Source organism: Heloderma suspectum, chromosome 1 (assembly GCF_057233095.1).
Source record: "Heloderma suspectum isolate Gila_16-S chromosome 1, 16-S_ref, whole genome shotgun sequence".
Taxonomy (NCBI): domain Eukaryota; kingdom Metazoa; phylum Chordata; class Lepidosauria; order Squamata; family Helodermatidae; genus Heloderma; species Heloderma suspectum.
The window spans coordinates 212,792,359-212,810,097 of NC_139458.1; the positions used below are offsets into that span (position 1 = coordinate 212,792,359).

At 43.2% G+C, this 17,739-nt stretch overlaps 1 protein-coding gene across 2 annotated transcripts in view; it reads left to right on the forward strand.

Annotated features, from left to right (window-relative positions):
- Positions 1 to 17,739, forward strand: part of NRP2 (neuropilin 2) — a 228,783-nt gene that overhangs the window by 136,397 nt on the left and 74,647 nt on the right. For both annotated transcript variants that reach the window (XM_084818435.1, XM_084818442.1), the window contains exons 10-12: positions 992 to 1,136; positions 7,673 to 7,789; positions 11,410 to 11,562. In XM_084818435.1, coding sequence (XP_084674561.1) covers positions 992 to 1,136; positions 7,673 to 7,789; positions 11,410 to 11,562 — 415 coding nt within the window. The remainder of the gene's footprint in view (positions 1 to 991; positions 1,137 to 7,672; positions 7,790 to 11,409; positions 11,563 to 17,739) is intronic.

Below are 17,739 nucleotides of genomic sequence, written 5' to 3' on the forward strand. Positions count from 1 at the left end.
GTGCCTTATATGGGATCTGTTGCAACTTGAGTAGGATTTGAGTCAAGAGTGTGTCTAACTCATTGTGCTATATTTGTAGCATTGTTCCTAAAAGCCATGACACACAAGCAATAGACCAGCCTTTCCACCAAACTGGTGGACTCCAGATGATGGGAATTGTAATCCAACACACCTGGAGGACATTAGGTTGTGGAAGGCAGCCTATAGGCCATCTCTGCAGTGGGCAAACATAACTGAATTGGAATCAAATTAATGTAGCCTTACTAGCAGTTTCACAGATTGATATAGTTCAGAGGTTTGTTTATTGGTCCCCTTGTCCCCTGCAACAGCAAGATTCATCCTTAAAACCTCCAGGGAAGGAGGTTCTTCAACTCCCCTAGACAGCTTGGTTCCATTGTTCAAACATTTGTGCACTTAAGCTTAGGAAGCATTTCTTTATAATCCTAGCCAGCCATGGTACAGCTTGTATCCCTTACTTTTTGACCTTCCCTCAGAGGCAATGGTAAATAGGTATACTATTTCTTCTTTATGGTAGTCTCTTAGACACTTGAAAAACTGCTTTCATGCTACCTCCTCTCCTCAAATCAACCTGATGACAACACACTAAGCTTGGATAAGCAAATAACATGGTCTCCGCTGTTGTTTGGGTTTGGTCTAAAAATGTCTGCACTTGAGAAGCTTCTGTGTAATTTGAAAGCTTTTTTAAAAAACAGATCGGGTTGGAACTGTTGAAAAAGTTTCTTTTCAGCATTCCCACATTCCCTCTTTCCAGTGCTTGCTTTGTAACCACTCGCATTCTTCAGGTTGTTCTGATTTCTTACAGCAGGCATGGTTGTTGCTCAATAGAACACAAAGTTCAAATGAGCTGGAAAGAGCAACTGCTGTCCCAGAATGCTGCGGCCCCTTTCAGAACACTTCTTCAACCAGCTATTTATTTTTGGTGGATAGTAGCCAAGGAGGCTCATATTTAACCTCTGTTTCTCTCTCCAAGATATTTGAAGGAAACATGCACTATGATACCCCTGAAGTTCGGAGGTTTGATCCTGTTCCTGCACAGTATATCAGGGTTCACCCAGAAAGGTGGTCTCCAGCAGGGATCGGGATGCGACTGGAGGTGCTCGGGTGTGATTGGACTGGTAAGGCACCTATGAATGCATATCTTGAACTGATTACTTCAGCCATTTGATCCTAAGAATGCCTGAATGAATGATCCACCCTCACCCTCTGTCCACCAGTGCAGCTGTAACAGCACAAGTACTACTGAATGTGAAAGACAAATTCGTGGAGATCAAAAGCATCATTAGCCCCTAGGTAGGAAGCTCAGGGAATCCATCCCAGTGTTCAGTGCCTTGATGTCTAATGGCCAATGTAACTCTGTGTGTGTCTCTGGAGGAAAGTGTGTGTGTGTGAAGGGTGTCTGTGTGTGTGTGTGTGGGGGGGAGTTTATGTGTGTGTCTGTACGCATGCTTCCATTGCTGGCCCTGCCCACCAGTGTGGCCCTGCAGCCCTGCCAAAAAGGTTGCCCACCCCTGTAGTTGAGTTGTACTTGTGTATCTTCAGAATGGACAGAACTTAAAAGTTGGGCGGGGGTTAATGATAGAACATAGGGTGGTTTGGTTTTGGGGCTCTCTCTTTGTAAAGCCCTGGGCCTTTTAGAAAGCTGGTGAGGAGGAGTGATGGACAGGAAGGAGCGTTCCAAGGCAGTTGGGAGAGTCAGAGTCAGGGAAAAGAGGTTGAAGTAGGGTGAGGGCGACTAGGAGACTATAGAGAGACTTTTCACTGGCTTATAGTCTCGGGGTTGACTGTTAATTATTATTAACATATTATTGGGATTATTTGTTAATACGATAGCATCTTATTGTTGAATTTGTAATTACTTATCTGCACGTTATGTGACAACAGCGGTCTCTGCCTCATCCATGTACCTGGGCCTGACTTGCAGTTCTTGAGGTTGGATCTAGCAATAGCAACACTTTCACAAAGTTCTGACATTGCGATCTGGGCTTTCTTGAATTCTGGATAGCATTCTGAGGATCAGCTGAGGTTTCTATCTCTCTTAGTTAACAAAGTAACATTGGATAGACCCATTCTAGATGGGACTGGGCTGTATTCTGTGTAACTTCATAATGCTTCTAGGATGGGTCTTTCGAATGGTACCTTACGGAGAGAGACAGCTGCAGACAGACATAGTTTTAATAAGTGGGTCCTGCAGCAAAACGTTGCCATGCATCCTCTCTCCTAGCAGTAGTGCTCCTGTTCAGGAATCCAGCCAGTCAGCCATGCCCTCCTTCCAGAATACTTCATTCGATTCTCCCCACCTTTGTCACTTTTCTTTTCTGGCTAATGTTTAATGGCTACTGAAGATACTCAGACCTCATTGGACTTTGGCAGGGGTGGTGTGGTGGGAGTGGTGTTATCCTAAATTTTGTACCTCTGTTCCCTTGAGCATGCTCGCTCTTGCTTTTCAGTGGCTCTATCTGGGCTTCATTTCTGTCAGTACTCACCACCTGAATTCACTATTAGAGGGACTGACTGAGGAGTTAGTGGCCTGTGGACTATAGTGTAGAACCCTCATATTTGAAGGTTCTTGAGATACTGTTCTAATACAGGGGTAGGCAACCTGGTGCCCACCAAATGTTTTGAACTACAATTCCATAAACCCCAGACAGCATGGCCAATGGTCAGGGATTATGGGAGTTGTAGTCCAAAACTTCTGGAGGGCACCAAGTTGCCTATTCCTGTTCTAATACTTTTCCGTCTAAGGAATCTAAATGTTATCCACATGATTTTATAAGTAAATTGCTCCTCTTTGCTTTTGTCATGCAGCTTTAAACTGTGAGAGCTGTCAGCTGAATTTAGTGCTCTAACTTCCAGTGGGTCATCTGAAATGACAACAAACTAAGCACAATAACCCACCAACACAAAACCATTTTTGCTGCTGACTGTTAGAACCAGAAAGCTACTCTTTCTCCTTTATTTTGTTAAGATGCATCTAATGTTCAATCTGCTTTCCAGATGTCACTGGTAAAAGTGGTTTGATTTCCATTTAGAAACCACATCTGTAAAAAGCATTTTTGTATGGGCTCCTGCTGTAAGAAGCTCAAAAGAAACAGTCCATGCGTAGCCCTTCACTGGATAGTTATTACCATTTTGATAATAAAGCTGTACAAGATAGCATACTGCAAGTATTCATCATCAAATTATGCAACAAGAAAAAATAACAAGACACTTAAAATACTTTAAACACAAATGGATAAACTGCCTAGAATGGAATTTCAGAAGGTTAGCCTTCCTCTTCGCATATTCCACCATCACAGCAATGATGGAAGTCTACATGAGGGCTTTTTATTTATTCTATTGGGAATGTCTGCACCACAAACCTAAAATGGTTTAACGTCATAGCATGTCCCTTCCCACTTTGGAGATCTTGTGGGCACCTCCCATGCTGCTCTGACAGTGGTGTGGATGGTGCTACCCACATGATCTCTACATTTAATGATCTCTACGTTACTGATGCAATATGAAACCTGTCTATGCAGGAAAAGGTTTTCGGGCATTTGTCCAAACATGCATGAATAAGGCCTTCGATATAGCAACTACAGGCAGAGAGGCTGACAGTCCTTGTCATAGGGGCAGGGAGGTAGAAAAAGAAAAGAGAGGTGGGTGAGTGGGAGGAATGGGTGCATTGCCTGTTTTAAGATTCTTGGATAGGCAAATGCTGGTGGAGCAAAGAACTTGTGCTCCACCTTCTTCCCACATTAGCAAATGATACAGAGAACAAGGACCATGGCTTCCTACTTTGATGTAGTTCTTAGTGAACCTGTTTCTGAACTGTACCACTTCAAGTAGGGGCTCAGTTAACTGAATGGACCTTCATCGAAATAAAAAGAATCCCTAAACGTAAACACTAAATGTTCAGGAGAAGGGCTCCACCCTAACCATCTCCCTGCAATGTTAGTTTTCTATGTATAGGATTTTTTTTAATGGAGGAGCATTCATGCAGCTGAGTCCTAACCTGCAGTCTGAAATGGTACAGCTCAGTCACAGGTGTGGCCATCACAGTTAGAATTAGACCTTTGTATCATTTGAGAGAAAGGAACTGATCATCTGCCTTCTGTTCTAATGAAGCTATGGGTAGAATCAGTGGGTAGAATCAGTGAGGCACTCATGCTTTTGCCTGACCCATACCACACCTCACCCTATGGGGCCTGTTAATTGAATCAACCAACGCATTTAAAAATCAATTTGGGTTCCTAATCCCAAAGCTTTAATGCCTGTTTGAAGAGCATGTTAGTTTGCAGCACAGTTCTAGACGTCTCTTATCCTCAAGGGAATGTGAGCCATGGCAATACTTTGGCTTTGTTTTTGACTCCATAGGTAGGTTTTATTCGTTGATTCAAGCATGCAGTAAATGACCAGTTGTAATTTGTGCACATGTACCTGGTAATATTTGTTTTATACTGACAAATACTGAAATATTTGTTTTGGAGTACAAGAAGTAATAGCTGAAGCAGCATCAATAGAAGCTAGTTCAGGACCTAATTTACCATGTATAGCCAGTTGGTAGGGGGGAAAGAATTGAAGCAGTAGGTCAACAGCTGGCTTGTTTCAAGGACCTGCCAACATTTTTTCCCTCTGAAGATTGACGAACATTAGCTCGTGACTGGTCTTCCCTCCTTTGAACTTATAAACATCTGGTTTCCATTGCTCGACTGCTTTGTAACAGGATCCACAGTTGCCTCTTGCAGCACATACACGGCCCGGCAGGAGTGAGGCCATCTTTTGCTTACTTTCCATTCTTGGAGCATGTTGCCTGCCCTGCTGCTGTGGCAATTTTGCTTTATTCTGCCGTGAAACCTGTACAGCTCTATTGACCATACAAGACACTGGAGAGCTTCTAAATTACACCGGCAGAGGATGCAGGCACAGTATGGGTCTTTCCTGTTCAAAGATCTCTCACACAGTTGTGTTCCTACTGTAAATCTCTAGGCACACGGAAAAACAGTTTACTACATCTGACTTTCAGCTTTGGACTTCTTGCTTTAAAACAGCTGTTTCTAAATAGTCATTTTGTTCAGTTCCTTGCATGTAATTTGCTTTTAGACACCTTTGGAGTTTTATGCCGTTAAAACAAACATGAACTTAAAAATCAGGCAGGTTTGAGCTTGAATCGTATTTTGCCAGAAGTCAGAAGAGACTGTTGAAGTTTACTCTGGAATATTCTTTAGAAGCAGAAGGCATGGAAGATATATGTCAGCCTTCCCCAATCTGATGACCTCCAGAAGTTTTGGACTACAATTCCCAGCATTCCTGATCATTGGCCATGTTGGCTGGGGCTGATAGGAATTGAAATCCAACACACATGGAGGGCACCAGGTTTGGGAAGGCTCATCTATGTCAAAGGAAAGGTGTTCAGTGCAATTTCCTTCAGCTTTCAACTTTATTTAATGGTAAGCTGAAGATGCATAGTAATGAAATGTATTTGCCAATGCTTCTCATGCAGAATTCCATTAATAATCTGGTTTCTGTCTTCCTTCCTTACTTTCTACAATTAAATACATTTCTAGCCCTCAAGGTTGTGGATATACATTTGAAAAAATACGCACCCAATATCTGCAAAAGACATAGTGTTCAAGGAACAGAATTTTTATGTGTTACATGTCTGCTTGTTTCCCTACTGGCGTCTAGTCACAGGATGTATTCACACAACCCTTTGCACACACTAATGTTTGGGCAGAATGGAGGCTGTACAGAACAGCTATTTGTCCATGAAGCAATGAGATGATACTTTACCCAACACCTATCTGCAGCAGACGCTCAGCTTGACCCAAGCGTCAGTATTTGCAAAGTCTCATGTGTTCTAGTCCACACTGTTCTCTCCATAAAATTCCCATGCCCCTGATTTACCCACCTCTCTCTCTGTCTCTGTCTGTCTGTCTCTGTGGCCTCTACCAAAACTTTTCAGATTCCACAAAAGCTGAGTTAATTGGGCTCAAAATAAAGCATTGATCAGATTTTTTGCAAAAAATTAAACTCCCACCAGTTCCATTGATTTTCATAGTTAATTTCTTGCACAGAATTTGAGTTTCCTTAGCCAGAATTCTGTTTCCATATCACATCATCTTTGATCTTTGTTTAGGCACCGCATTTAGAACAGTCCTGCATATAATATGTCACAATTCTTTCTCAAGGTTGGGAGTGTAATGAAATTCTTCAAAATGCTACTCCAGCCTAATTCTTTCCTTAAGTGAAGCAGCAAGTGCCTATAATCTACATTACTGGTGATCTTACTTTCAAATATTTGTGGCTTAAATTGCTCTTGTCACCTGCTCTTAGGTAGTTTCCTGGAGTCATTTTCTGTGGGGGTGGGGGCTATGGGATGAAGCGTGTGGCCAAAGTGTGAAACCAGATGCTTGTCTACAAAGAGCCCCAGTCTACCAAACATTATTTTGGTCCCTTCAGTAATAGCATCATTTGTGGTGATGAGTGACTTATACACTGGCATGTTTGGGTTGCATATGTACATGTCTGTCTTTTTTGTGTCTTATTCTTTTTATGAAGGAAAAAAAAATGTGTTGTCTGTGATCTCAATTTTCCTGGAACTACACTGAACCCCCCCCCCCTGCTTTTTAAAAGCAAAACCCACTAAGAACATAAGTATAAAGGAGATTGTTGTTCACTGGAGTCCAAAGATGAAAGAATTCCTTATTTCCTCTACATCCATAAATCAAGCTTTACAAGTGATTTGAGCCATGTTGACATCTGTGGCATGTAGGAAACTTCATGGCTTTTCTTTGCCTACCTTATTACCTTTGCACAGAAGGAAGCTTTTCTGTTAGGTTTCATCTGGTGATTGCTTTCTCCTCCTTTTAGTTCTGGCTTACTTCCAGTACATACTTCCTGTGCTTGGGATCAATCCTTCACATTCCTAAATATCTCTCCATTGGTGCCTTCATAGAATCATAGGCCACATCAGGCTCACCAATTCTCTGCCACTGGTCCTCTGAATCTCTGCCTCCTGCTCTTCCCATTGCTTCATATTTCAATTCACATGCAGCAGTAGCTGCAACAGTCCTGGTGGCCATGCTGCCTTACGATGCTTCATGTGCACAGTACCTTAATGAACATATGATGGCCAGGATGGGGGTCTTGGCAGGCTCCAAGAGTAGCAGGTGCACAAGGGAACTGAAATATACTAGTCTCAACCTTCCCCTCCAGGACAGCAAATTGGGAGCTGGCTCCTAGCGGGCTCTATAATTCAGCTGAATATAAATAGTCTGATTAGGAATTCTCTTCCAGTGAAGCCATATCTACCCTTTTCCCATACAACCCACTTTCTCTTGGTTGCAACATGCCACAGGCAGAAAGCAAGAGTGAACTTGGTGCTCCATATGCCAGAGGTTCCTGAAAAATCATTTAGCACAACGATCTAGTGAATGGCTGTGGAATGAGCCCCTTCACAACATACAGGTGATTTTTTGTTCTGTAAAAGTCACCCTTGTGACTGGGGTTTGGATACATTCCCTGAAGCATTCTGTTGAGTGAAACTGCATGCTACATGGGGAGGCAATCCTCCCTCCTGTCTGCACAGGGTTGGTAGCCAGTTTGACTTCCTTTCTGAATCCAGTGAGATTTTTCATTCTCTTTTCTCATTTTCTTCTTTTAATTGCAGATGTAAAGTCCACTCTAGAGACACTGAAGCCCACTGTGAAGGGTGAGGAGATCACCACTCAGTTTCCCACTGATGAAGAGGCAACGGAGTGTGGTGATGGCTGTGTGGAGAATGGAGGTATCTACACGGCCAGTACAACTATGCACGGGCTGTGCAAAGGTTCTGAGTCAAAGAGATGTTTACGTGGCCAAGGCCCACAACTGCCTCTTGTGAAACTCCTCCTGGGCGGTCGCACCCAGGGGCAAGTGGACAGAATGGCCTCAGCAGAAGGAAGCAGAGGTTACCTTACCAGGCCCCCTTAAGCTTTCAGCTTTTCTTCATTCTCAGCCATGTCCACAAATGGTCTTTATAGTTCACCTACCCACCATGAAGTCAGGAGGCAGCTCATGGTCACCTAGATCCTACCTCCTCCACGTTCTCTTCCTGCCATTTTCTGCAGGATGTACACAGGCTCCTGGCTTAGTAGCCAGTCAACTGTCCCCCCCCCCCCATCTCTTACACTGCTTCTCATAGACCCTATATTTTCTGCTTTCCTCACAACTGAACTAGGAATCCCTAGCCAAACTGTTCCTGTTCATAATCCTAAGGGAATTCCAGATTGGGCCCTTCAGCAGGTCACGCTGCTGACAACAGCCATTACCGGTATGTCTTACCTCCTGAGCTTGCTCAGCTGTAGGGCCAGAGCACATGTTACATTTGCCATGCGGATCCCACCCAATAAGGCATCTCTATAACAAGTTCATTCTCCCTACCACACGCACACACGCACACGATAACATTTAGCACTTAACATATGGGACATGGCGGTCGTATTGGGAGTCTTCACCTCCCCTGCTCCACTTCGCTGGCAGTGGCTTAAAGACGCATATCACAATGCAGCTGTAGCACCCAAGACCCATGGCAGGGGATGGTAGAGAAACTCACTGTGAAGAATAGGGAGGCAGTTTGGAGCAGCACCCCTAGGGGAAGTGCAATGTGTGCATTGCCTCCCACCCCACCCCCCTCTTTGGCTAGGAGAGAGTAAATTAGTTCTCTATCTTGAGTTGGGCAGGAGCCAGGCTTGAACTGCTTGGAAGCCTCATCCCAGGTCTTGAGCTGCAATTTGGCTGTTCCAGTTACATTGTTGTCAATAATGAGTTTGCGGCTAAGTGATTGCTCTGATTTTCCCCTCTAGCTTCTTAGCCAAGGGTACTGAGGGTTGCAGAATGATATTACTAGTGACAGTCCAAGCTCTAGAGAGGCTTGGTCAGAAGTCTGATCTTATTTAATAGCAAGGAGTGAATGAGTTCACAAAACGCTCCATTGATTTACTGTATTGTTAAAAGTATTTTGTGAGAGGACTGCCCTGATGTATGGATGTTGCTCATATATCCATTTAAACTATCCAAAGATTGTCTCCCTTCCAGCCTCATTTATTCCACTGATCCGGGAGCATCCACATTATTTGGATAATTTACATTGGTATGTTTCAATCTATCCTCTCTGACATGCTGGTTTTCTGTGTGGAGGGGTTTTCTTTGTACAGAAGAACGTTCAATCTTGTGAGACCCCCACCTGCAGTCCCAAGTGGTACAGCCCCGAAACAGGTTTACTTCCCTATTGTGAACTAACCCTCCATACATACTGAATTGCTACTCTGTCTTCTCCTTCACAGAAGAGTTTGTGGGTTTTGCTCATTGCACATTTCAGGGTAGCAGTCAGTAGTTTAGATTGTTTTCCTTTGATTTAGCTATGATTTTCATTCACAGGATTTACAAATGTTTGGTTTAGTTAGCTATGGTTTTCCTTCTCAGGCATTACAAACAATAATGCACATTTCTCTACACAGTCAGATTTATGGAAGTCTAAAAGAAACAATGCTTCTCTTAGGAGAATAATTAGATTATATAATAATACCAAAGGAGCCATGTCCATTATTTTGATTATGATTATGTTTATTAATTTCTGGAGCTGGGATGGCTTGTTTCCATTTCTTTATAAATGGGTGACTGAACTTTTCCTCAGTGATCATTATCTTTGTGGGCTTGATGATGTAAAACTTCTTCTTTATTCAGGAAAACTACAAATAAGCTGCAGCTCTAACTGGCATTGCCACATATTCTTCTGAATGTCCTTTCTGTGCTTGGAGTGATTCCAGAAAGTGAATCACTTTCTGTAGAATGCATCTCTGCTACAGCTTCTTTGTCAGTCTTACCATTAAAGTTGCCTCCAGCTTTCTGGGCTCTGAAGCTTCTTTTCCCACTTCCATCCTTTCTGGAATGGCCAATTCTGAGGATTTGTCCTTTCCCCCCAAAATTGAATGACTTTTACAAATCTTTGTGTTCACTCACATACATGGGCAAATACTTTGCATAAATGAACAATGCATATAAAACTAGCTTTCTCATTTCACCTATGAATGTGAGCACTGAACACAACATGAAATCTATGGAGGCTCCAATCATGTGTATTTCCCATTCATGTAAGGTATATCCGCACAAGTATGTAGGACCCGTCTTCAGAAAACATTCCATGTCTGGAAAAAGTAATAAGATGATTGTCCCTCATGTCCTCTACAGTTCCTCACATTGCCTGCACTTGTATTACAGAGGAAAAGGCCACTTATATTTATAGTTGGAGGTTATATTGCATTTTTTGAATGAAGCTCCTTGTAGTTTACAACAAACCATATGCAGCAGGGAAACCAAGACTGGAATATGGAATAACAATGGGGCTTCTGGACTCTTATTCCTCTGGTCCTTTGGTGAATCTTCTAGAACACAGCTGGACTAAGGGCACAGTCCAGATAAAGTTGTGCACACCAAAATCCCTTTCAGATCAATAGGGCATAAGCCATTACCATTGGCATTAAAGCCCATTGATTTTAGTGGGATAGTAGAGGGATGAGTTCACACATTCATGTTCACCATTCATTCACTGCAACATAGCAGATGTGAAACAGCTGGCACAGATCAAACACCACCATCAAAGCTTTTATATAATCTGATAGCACCTCAGATGCACAACATATTTCTATGGAGTCTGGTGACATATATTGAGGAGTGGGATATTCAGTGCAAACATGAATCAGCCCTGAGATACAACTCTGGATTGCACCCTGTGATAGTTTTTGCTATGGTTACTTGAGTTCTTGACCCTTATAGAACAGCCCCATTCTACGCATGTTTTCTTTTAGCCTCCTACTGTGCGCTCCTATACATGCCTACTCAGAAATAAGTCCCATTCAATGGGACTTACTCCCAGGTAAGTGAGTATAGGATTGCAACCTTGGTGTTTTGATAATTATTCAATAACCAGAAATGTTGAGGCCCCTTGGAGGAGTCGTCCTCCTCCTTCCCCTTCATTTTTGGCACCATCATAGCACTGTGCAGCGCAGCTGGAGAACATGGCAAACAGTCCTTGACATTTAAAATGTATACTTTTCTGGAAAAGAAAGTGCTGGTTAGATAGAACAGAAGCACTTGATCCTTTCATTTATATTTGCTTAGCTGAAGGATGTGGGTATGTACATTTTGATGATTTGGAACTTAAGACTGATCCCCAAGTGGTGCCGAAACATGAGACATGTTAAAAGTATCATGTGGCGGAAAGAGAGAGAACGTGCACGCATGCATGCCAGAGACTTCATGCTTCCTTAACTATTCATGATTTGCCAGCTATGTTAGTTATCAGATAGCATTTCTCTGTGACTGGCCTTCCTTTGATCCTTTTTTATGTTGTTCTGTTCTTGTTATAAGATTTCCAGATCCCTATAGGATTCAACTGCAACTTTGATCTTCCTGGAGACCTTTGTGGTTGGACGCATGATACGTCTACAGGATTTACATGGGCTTTCCATTCTAGAAGCACCTGGACTAGCCATTTGGGACCGGGCATTGGGGCCTACCCAGGTAAGCCAGTTCATGTAGTCTCTAAAGGAATGGACATACTGTGTACTGCACATGAACTGTGGAATGAAGTAACACGTTTCTGAAGCATCCCTTAAGAAATGTTAACATACATTAAGAATTCTATGAATATGCTGCCTTTTTAGGGATTCTGTTGTAATTATAAGTTTGAAGAAATATCACACTGCTTTCAGATAGAAAGAGTTTATAATTCAGATTAATATGTTCAGGAAAAGTACACGGTAGAGGCCTCCTAGGAAATCACATTTGTGAAAACTGATTTATGGCAAAAATGTGCTGCAAGTGGAATGCTTAATTTCAGAGAGAAGATTAGGAAAACGTGGTAGCTTTCCACATCCATGGTGTGTTCTAAATAAAATGCAGTTTTTCCCACCAGGAGCATATCCAATGATACTGTCCTGAGGGAATGAGCATAGCACTTTTTCTGTATTGTTGAATTGGCTGTGAGATATCTTTGAACCAGAAAAATCTCACTCTGAATTTCCCAATATTTAGAAGACTTCAGAGCTCATTTGAACCTTGACTCATACTTGATGACTTGGGGCCTTACTACTTTACACCCATTTGTTCTGTCTTCTGCTTTTGTATCCATTCTCTTGTACATAATTGTACATTTGTCCCTGAGGCTAGAACTCACAAGGGCCTGTGTAAGAAGACTCCTGTTCGCATTTGATGCTGGGACACTTCTGCTATGACAGAGGCTTGTGTTCTGGGACCAAATGACTGAGGGCCTTTTTAGGATTGTGTGAACATGATAAGGCCTTTACAAAGTAACCCTTGTACAGTGGGGAGGACCTACATTTGCTTGGCAGCTGAAGGTCTGTTCCTTCATCAGTTGCAACAATCTTTGGGGCTTATGCTCTCTCCCACCCCCCATTTGCAAAGAGAATTGGAAAAAAAATAGGAGAGGCTTGCTGGCTTTGAAGAAATATTTGTCTGTACTTGCTTATTTTTCATGAACATGCATTAAGATTTCACACCACAAGTCCAAGGATTACTAGAAATCAGCCTGCTCTTTGAGGGGAATCTTTCACACTGTTTAATTGTATCCTGGAGGCTACCTGAGCGCAATAGCACTGATCACTGTAACATCTGTACATGATGAGCTGTATTCAATAAATCCAATTGATTCCCCTCCACTTTCCACTGGGTCTTGACTAAGAGGACAGTGTTTTGAAAAGTAGCCATTAATTTTCCCTGATGGCTGGTGGTGATAACTAGATTGACTGATCTAAGAGGCTCTTGAAAGGAAGAATAGCATACCCCTACTAGGCAGAACCAGAAAAAGGAAAAAAGTGTATGAAATATAAACAGTGTTGCTGATTAATTTGTCATTTAGCTGGATGACCATCGGTCTTTGATTACAGCAATGGCTTTCAGAATGAAGGTCTTCAGAGAACACTTTTCATATCTGATGTTCTGCAAATCAACTGCACATGTCTGCCAGAGAACCCAAGGGCATTGCAGCAGATTCTGGGGCATAGTACAGGACATACACTCAATTCATGTGGGCCACTAGCCTTGACTGTTGGGCCACTGGCCTAGACTGTTGCAGAGCACGATCAGCAGTGGTGGCAAGCTATTTTTCAGGGAAGATTGTCTGCCTACTCTCAGTCATCTTCCAACCGAGTGCCGCTAGGGATGGGGGAGGAATTTGGTGAGTTCAAATTCCAAAGCAGACTCACGTGATCTTGATCTCCCAGAATGATTGTAGTTTGGGCATAGGTCCACTTCGGAATCCAAACTCCTACCAGATTCCATGATGAGGTGGTCTGAGGGCTGACTCTTCTTATTTCTTACTTTTTGAAAACAGATTCCAGCCACCTGGAGTGGCTCGTGCACATGGCTACTGCTGCACTCATTGGAAATACAGCTGCAGTTCTCCCTGGGAGCGACAGAACCTGATGATGTGCTGCTGCTGTCAGGAACATTGTACAGAAAAAAACATGGGTGCCCTGATGGGTCTATGGGGACAGCTATATTTTTTCCCATAGTCTCCCTGACAGCAATGGCATGTCATCAGGTTTTGTCATTACCAAGGGGAATTTCAGCTACATTTTCAACCCATGTGGCAGGAGCCATGGGCTGTAGGCGCACCTGTAAAGAAGAAGAAAAAAGAAGAGAGGCAGTCCTAAGACACCTCATAAGTACTTTTAAAGAATTTATTATTTTTTTCATTACTAAATCCATATTTTAAAGGATGTTTTCCTTAAAAATCAACTCAGAAATGGGATGGAATGGAACACATGCGAAATAGACATGAACTGGATTAAGATTATTCTGTCCATCCCTAGTAAACTTTCAAAAAAGCCAGGTGGGAAGGATTTGTTTTCCAACTAAATTTCCAATACTTCTGGGTGATTGGCCTTCCAGGTTCCCTACATCTTGGGGTGGGGTGGGGAGAGAAGCTGAATCGAATGTGCTGAATTGGATTATCAGAATCCTGAAAAAGACGCTATGTGGGCATGCTGTTACAGTCCATTCTGACGTAACATTTCGATGAGTGAGTGATTCCTAAGCCTCATGTATGTCAAAATGTGTCATGCAGTGGATCACCCATCCAATGTGCTGATGAACGAAACCATGAAGAACAGGTAGACTTTGAACAGTCACCACTTGCAACTTTCTGTAAGAAAGTTACACAAATAAGTGATAAGTACAACACGGCCTCATGTCAGAGTATGTCTTTATGTTTACTGATATGAACTATGGGCTGCAAAATGCCACATGGGAATAGGCCCTTGTACACTTAATTAAGGGCCAAAGCAGACATGTCCCTGTTTGGCAGAAATGTGGATGGGGTGTGTGTCTGTGTTTCTACTTTTCTCACTAAACTGAGTGTGCAGGGAGCAGGAATAAAACTTGTCTTCTTCCCCATTTTACCTCCTAGCACACTGCAGCTTGAAGATTACACACACACACACACACACACACACACACCCCTGGCTTCCATTCAATATGGGAACCAGGCTCGTGGAAGTGGGGGTGCGGGAGGGCAGTAAAGCAGTAGTGTGGGGAGGCAAGGTGGCGGGGGGAGGGTTGCTCCCATCCCCCACATTTGGCATTTAGTGATAAAAGTGGACTTCAACCCCTTCATAGCCAAACCTATGAGAAAGTGTTTTAACAAACATGCACATATCTGGTTTGGTCCTAATGTCCACACACAATTTCCCCAAGTGAGTTATGTGAGCCACATAACTTACAAAATAATCTGGTTTAGAAAGAAGCACAGGCTGCCTGGGCATCTAGCAAATATCTTGGGTTGATGTAGGGTCATGGTATCTGTGGGGGTGGGGGTGGAGGAACATTTTCATATTTCAAGTGTTTATCTCTTCAGCATTTAGAGTGCTTTAGAAGATTAATATCAGGGGATGACTGCAGCCTCAGGCAACAGGAGAGAACATTTACAGCCAGCCCCAGATTTCATAACCCTCCCCAACTCATTCACTGTAATAATGTTTAATTAATATAATAAGCCTCCTGCAAGTAGACAAAAATTACTTATTTTTATAACTCACTCAATTTTTCATTCCATTTCCTCTCCCCTGACATTTCTTTTAATTAATTGTTCTTTTTTTTCCTTAAGAGTTTATGTCTGCATATGTTTGGTAAAGAAGCAATTTGCTTCAGATTGCTGATGTGCAGATTAGTGTTTTGTATCCTCAGTCAGTGTGCCCAACCTACATTTTAGCCTTAGTGTGACTCCCTCAAACTCTTTATGGGTTGGGATAGTTGAGTCTCTTTCAGTGGCTTGTGCACAGGAGAACTTTCCAGTGAATTGTTCCCCAAAGCATCACTCAGATTTTTCATTGGAAGAGATGAGATATGGGCGGCTGTGTCAAATCATATACTGTAGTGCGCTTATGGTGGTGAGGCCTTGTCAGGAACAGTGCATCTGTCAAGGAAGGAGGGAAGGAGACAGCTGGAAAGAAGGGGAGAGGGAAACCCAGAGCAGTGGACTACTTAGTGGATGGGCAGGAGGGAGACTCTCTGCATTCAGCCTGTTACTGAGAACAAGTTCCTGGGCTGAGCCCTGATCCAATACAGAATAGAGAACTTGCTCAGAAGGGCAAAGAATTGTGAGGGAAATGAACTTTTGTTATGAGCTACTCAAAATGGGTCAGGAAGAAAACCAGGAGTGAGCTTTCCCAGAGAAGAACTGGGTTTCTGATTTCACATTATGCTGGAAAAGAAAGCAGTGCTTAAGTTCTAAAAAGTGCTGGGCCTGAAATATGAGGGAAAGTCATGCCAACAGACCTGTCGGCCTGCTTCCTTAATTGAAAGTGTGTTATGGAGTGTATGTGGATAAGCTGTAGTTCTTTGGTAGTGAGGGAAATGCACTATGCCTGTAGTCAGAGGCACTTTTCCTCATGTATTTTGGGGCTCTGCTCTTGTGTTGAACAAAATATTCCAAGGTTTATCCCTTGAGCTCTAGCACAAATGAAGCCTCTCTGTTTCTTTGTTGCTTGAACTGCTTGGGGTTTTTTTGTTTGTTTGCATACATTTGTGTGTGCATGTGAGTCCTTTCCTTCCTGAAAAGATAGACTTGAGAGTATGCGGCTTACAGGCAACAGGGACATAGGCAATACACTGATAACCAGTGAGAAAGTAGGCTGAAGGATTATATCCTACATACAATGTAGGCACTGAGTACAGAGACACTCACTTAAAGAAATCTGCAGTGCAGTCCTGTCCATGTCTATTCAGAAATAAGCCCCATTGAGGTGCTCAGTTGTATACGATAACAGCCTTGGGAGTAAATCACTGGGGCTTGCTTCTGAGTAGACAAACATAGGATTGCACCCTTGAGATACTTGGGGCCTTCTATAGCTCAGTTGCAGAATGCATGCTTTGTTTGCAGAAGGTTCTTTCAGGTTCAGCCCTGGCATCTTCAGTTAGAGGGACCATTGTGCTGCTTACTTGTGGCATGCAGAAACATGAATCTCTGCTAACTGAACAGGCCAGGGGCTTCTGCACGTGCTCCACAACTGAGCTACTCCACAACTGCCCTCCTATGCAGCAAGCCAGTGTAGCATACAACACCTGCACAGGTGGGACTGTGGACCAGTGTGCAATTTACATGTGCTCTTTTACACCTGCTCTAGGGATTCCATTCAGAACAGCCTCCCCTTGGTAGGTGATTCCTGTTCTGCTGTAACACTGAGAGTCATGCAGGGACATGCATGACCCTAAAGGGACATGCAGGTTTATAACCCAGTAGTATGACCCATTACGGCAAACAGCAGTTGTAAACAATATGGCTAGGAATCACTTGCCACAGGAAGCCTGCTTCTGAGGGTATCCCTGTTGCCAGGTTAATGTGTTACTATTTCTGTGATCCTCCTTTGAACCTCTCTCGGAAGTGCTGTGTTCTCTAACATCCTTTTGCAGGGGCCTATAGGCCCTTACTTGTGTTAGAATGTTGCAGCTCCATCATCATCGTCGTCATCATCATCATCATCATTATTATGTGTTGCTTCCCACTGCAAGAAGCAGTCTCAAAGAGACTTGCACACACACTACAGAAATCCATGATTAGTATAACAGGAAGAAGAGAAAAAAAGGACTGGGTTTATATGTTCACATTGCCTAGGCCCAGTCAAAAACCAGGCTGCTGAATTCTGCACTAGCTGCAGTTTTCGAATAATCTTCAAAGGCAATCCAAAGTACATTGCATTGCAGTAATCTAACCTAAAGGTTGCCAGAGCATAGACCGCTGATGCTAGGCTATCCCCATCTAGATAGGGTCACAACTGGGCTACCAACCAAAGCTAGTAGAAGACACTCTGTGCCATAGAGGCCACTTGAGCCTCCAGTGACAGTGAGGGATCCAGGATTAACCCCAAGCTGTGCACCTGCTCCTTCAGGGGGAGAGTGACACCATCCAGAACTGGTTGCAGTTCCCCCATCCGGACAGAGGAATCACCCACCAGCAGAGCCTCAGTCTTGTCTGGACTGAGCCTCGCTTTATTGGCTCTCTTCCAGTCCATTACCAAGGCCAGACACTGGTTCAGCACAGCCACTGCCACACCTGCCTGAGATGAAAAGGAGAAGTACAGTTGTGTGTCATCAGCATACTGATTACCCTGCACCGCAGAACTCCAGATGACCCCATACAGCAGTTTCATGTAGATGCTAAAGAACATGGGGGATGGCATC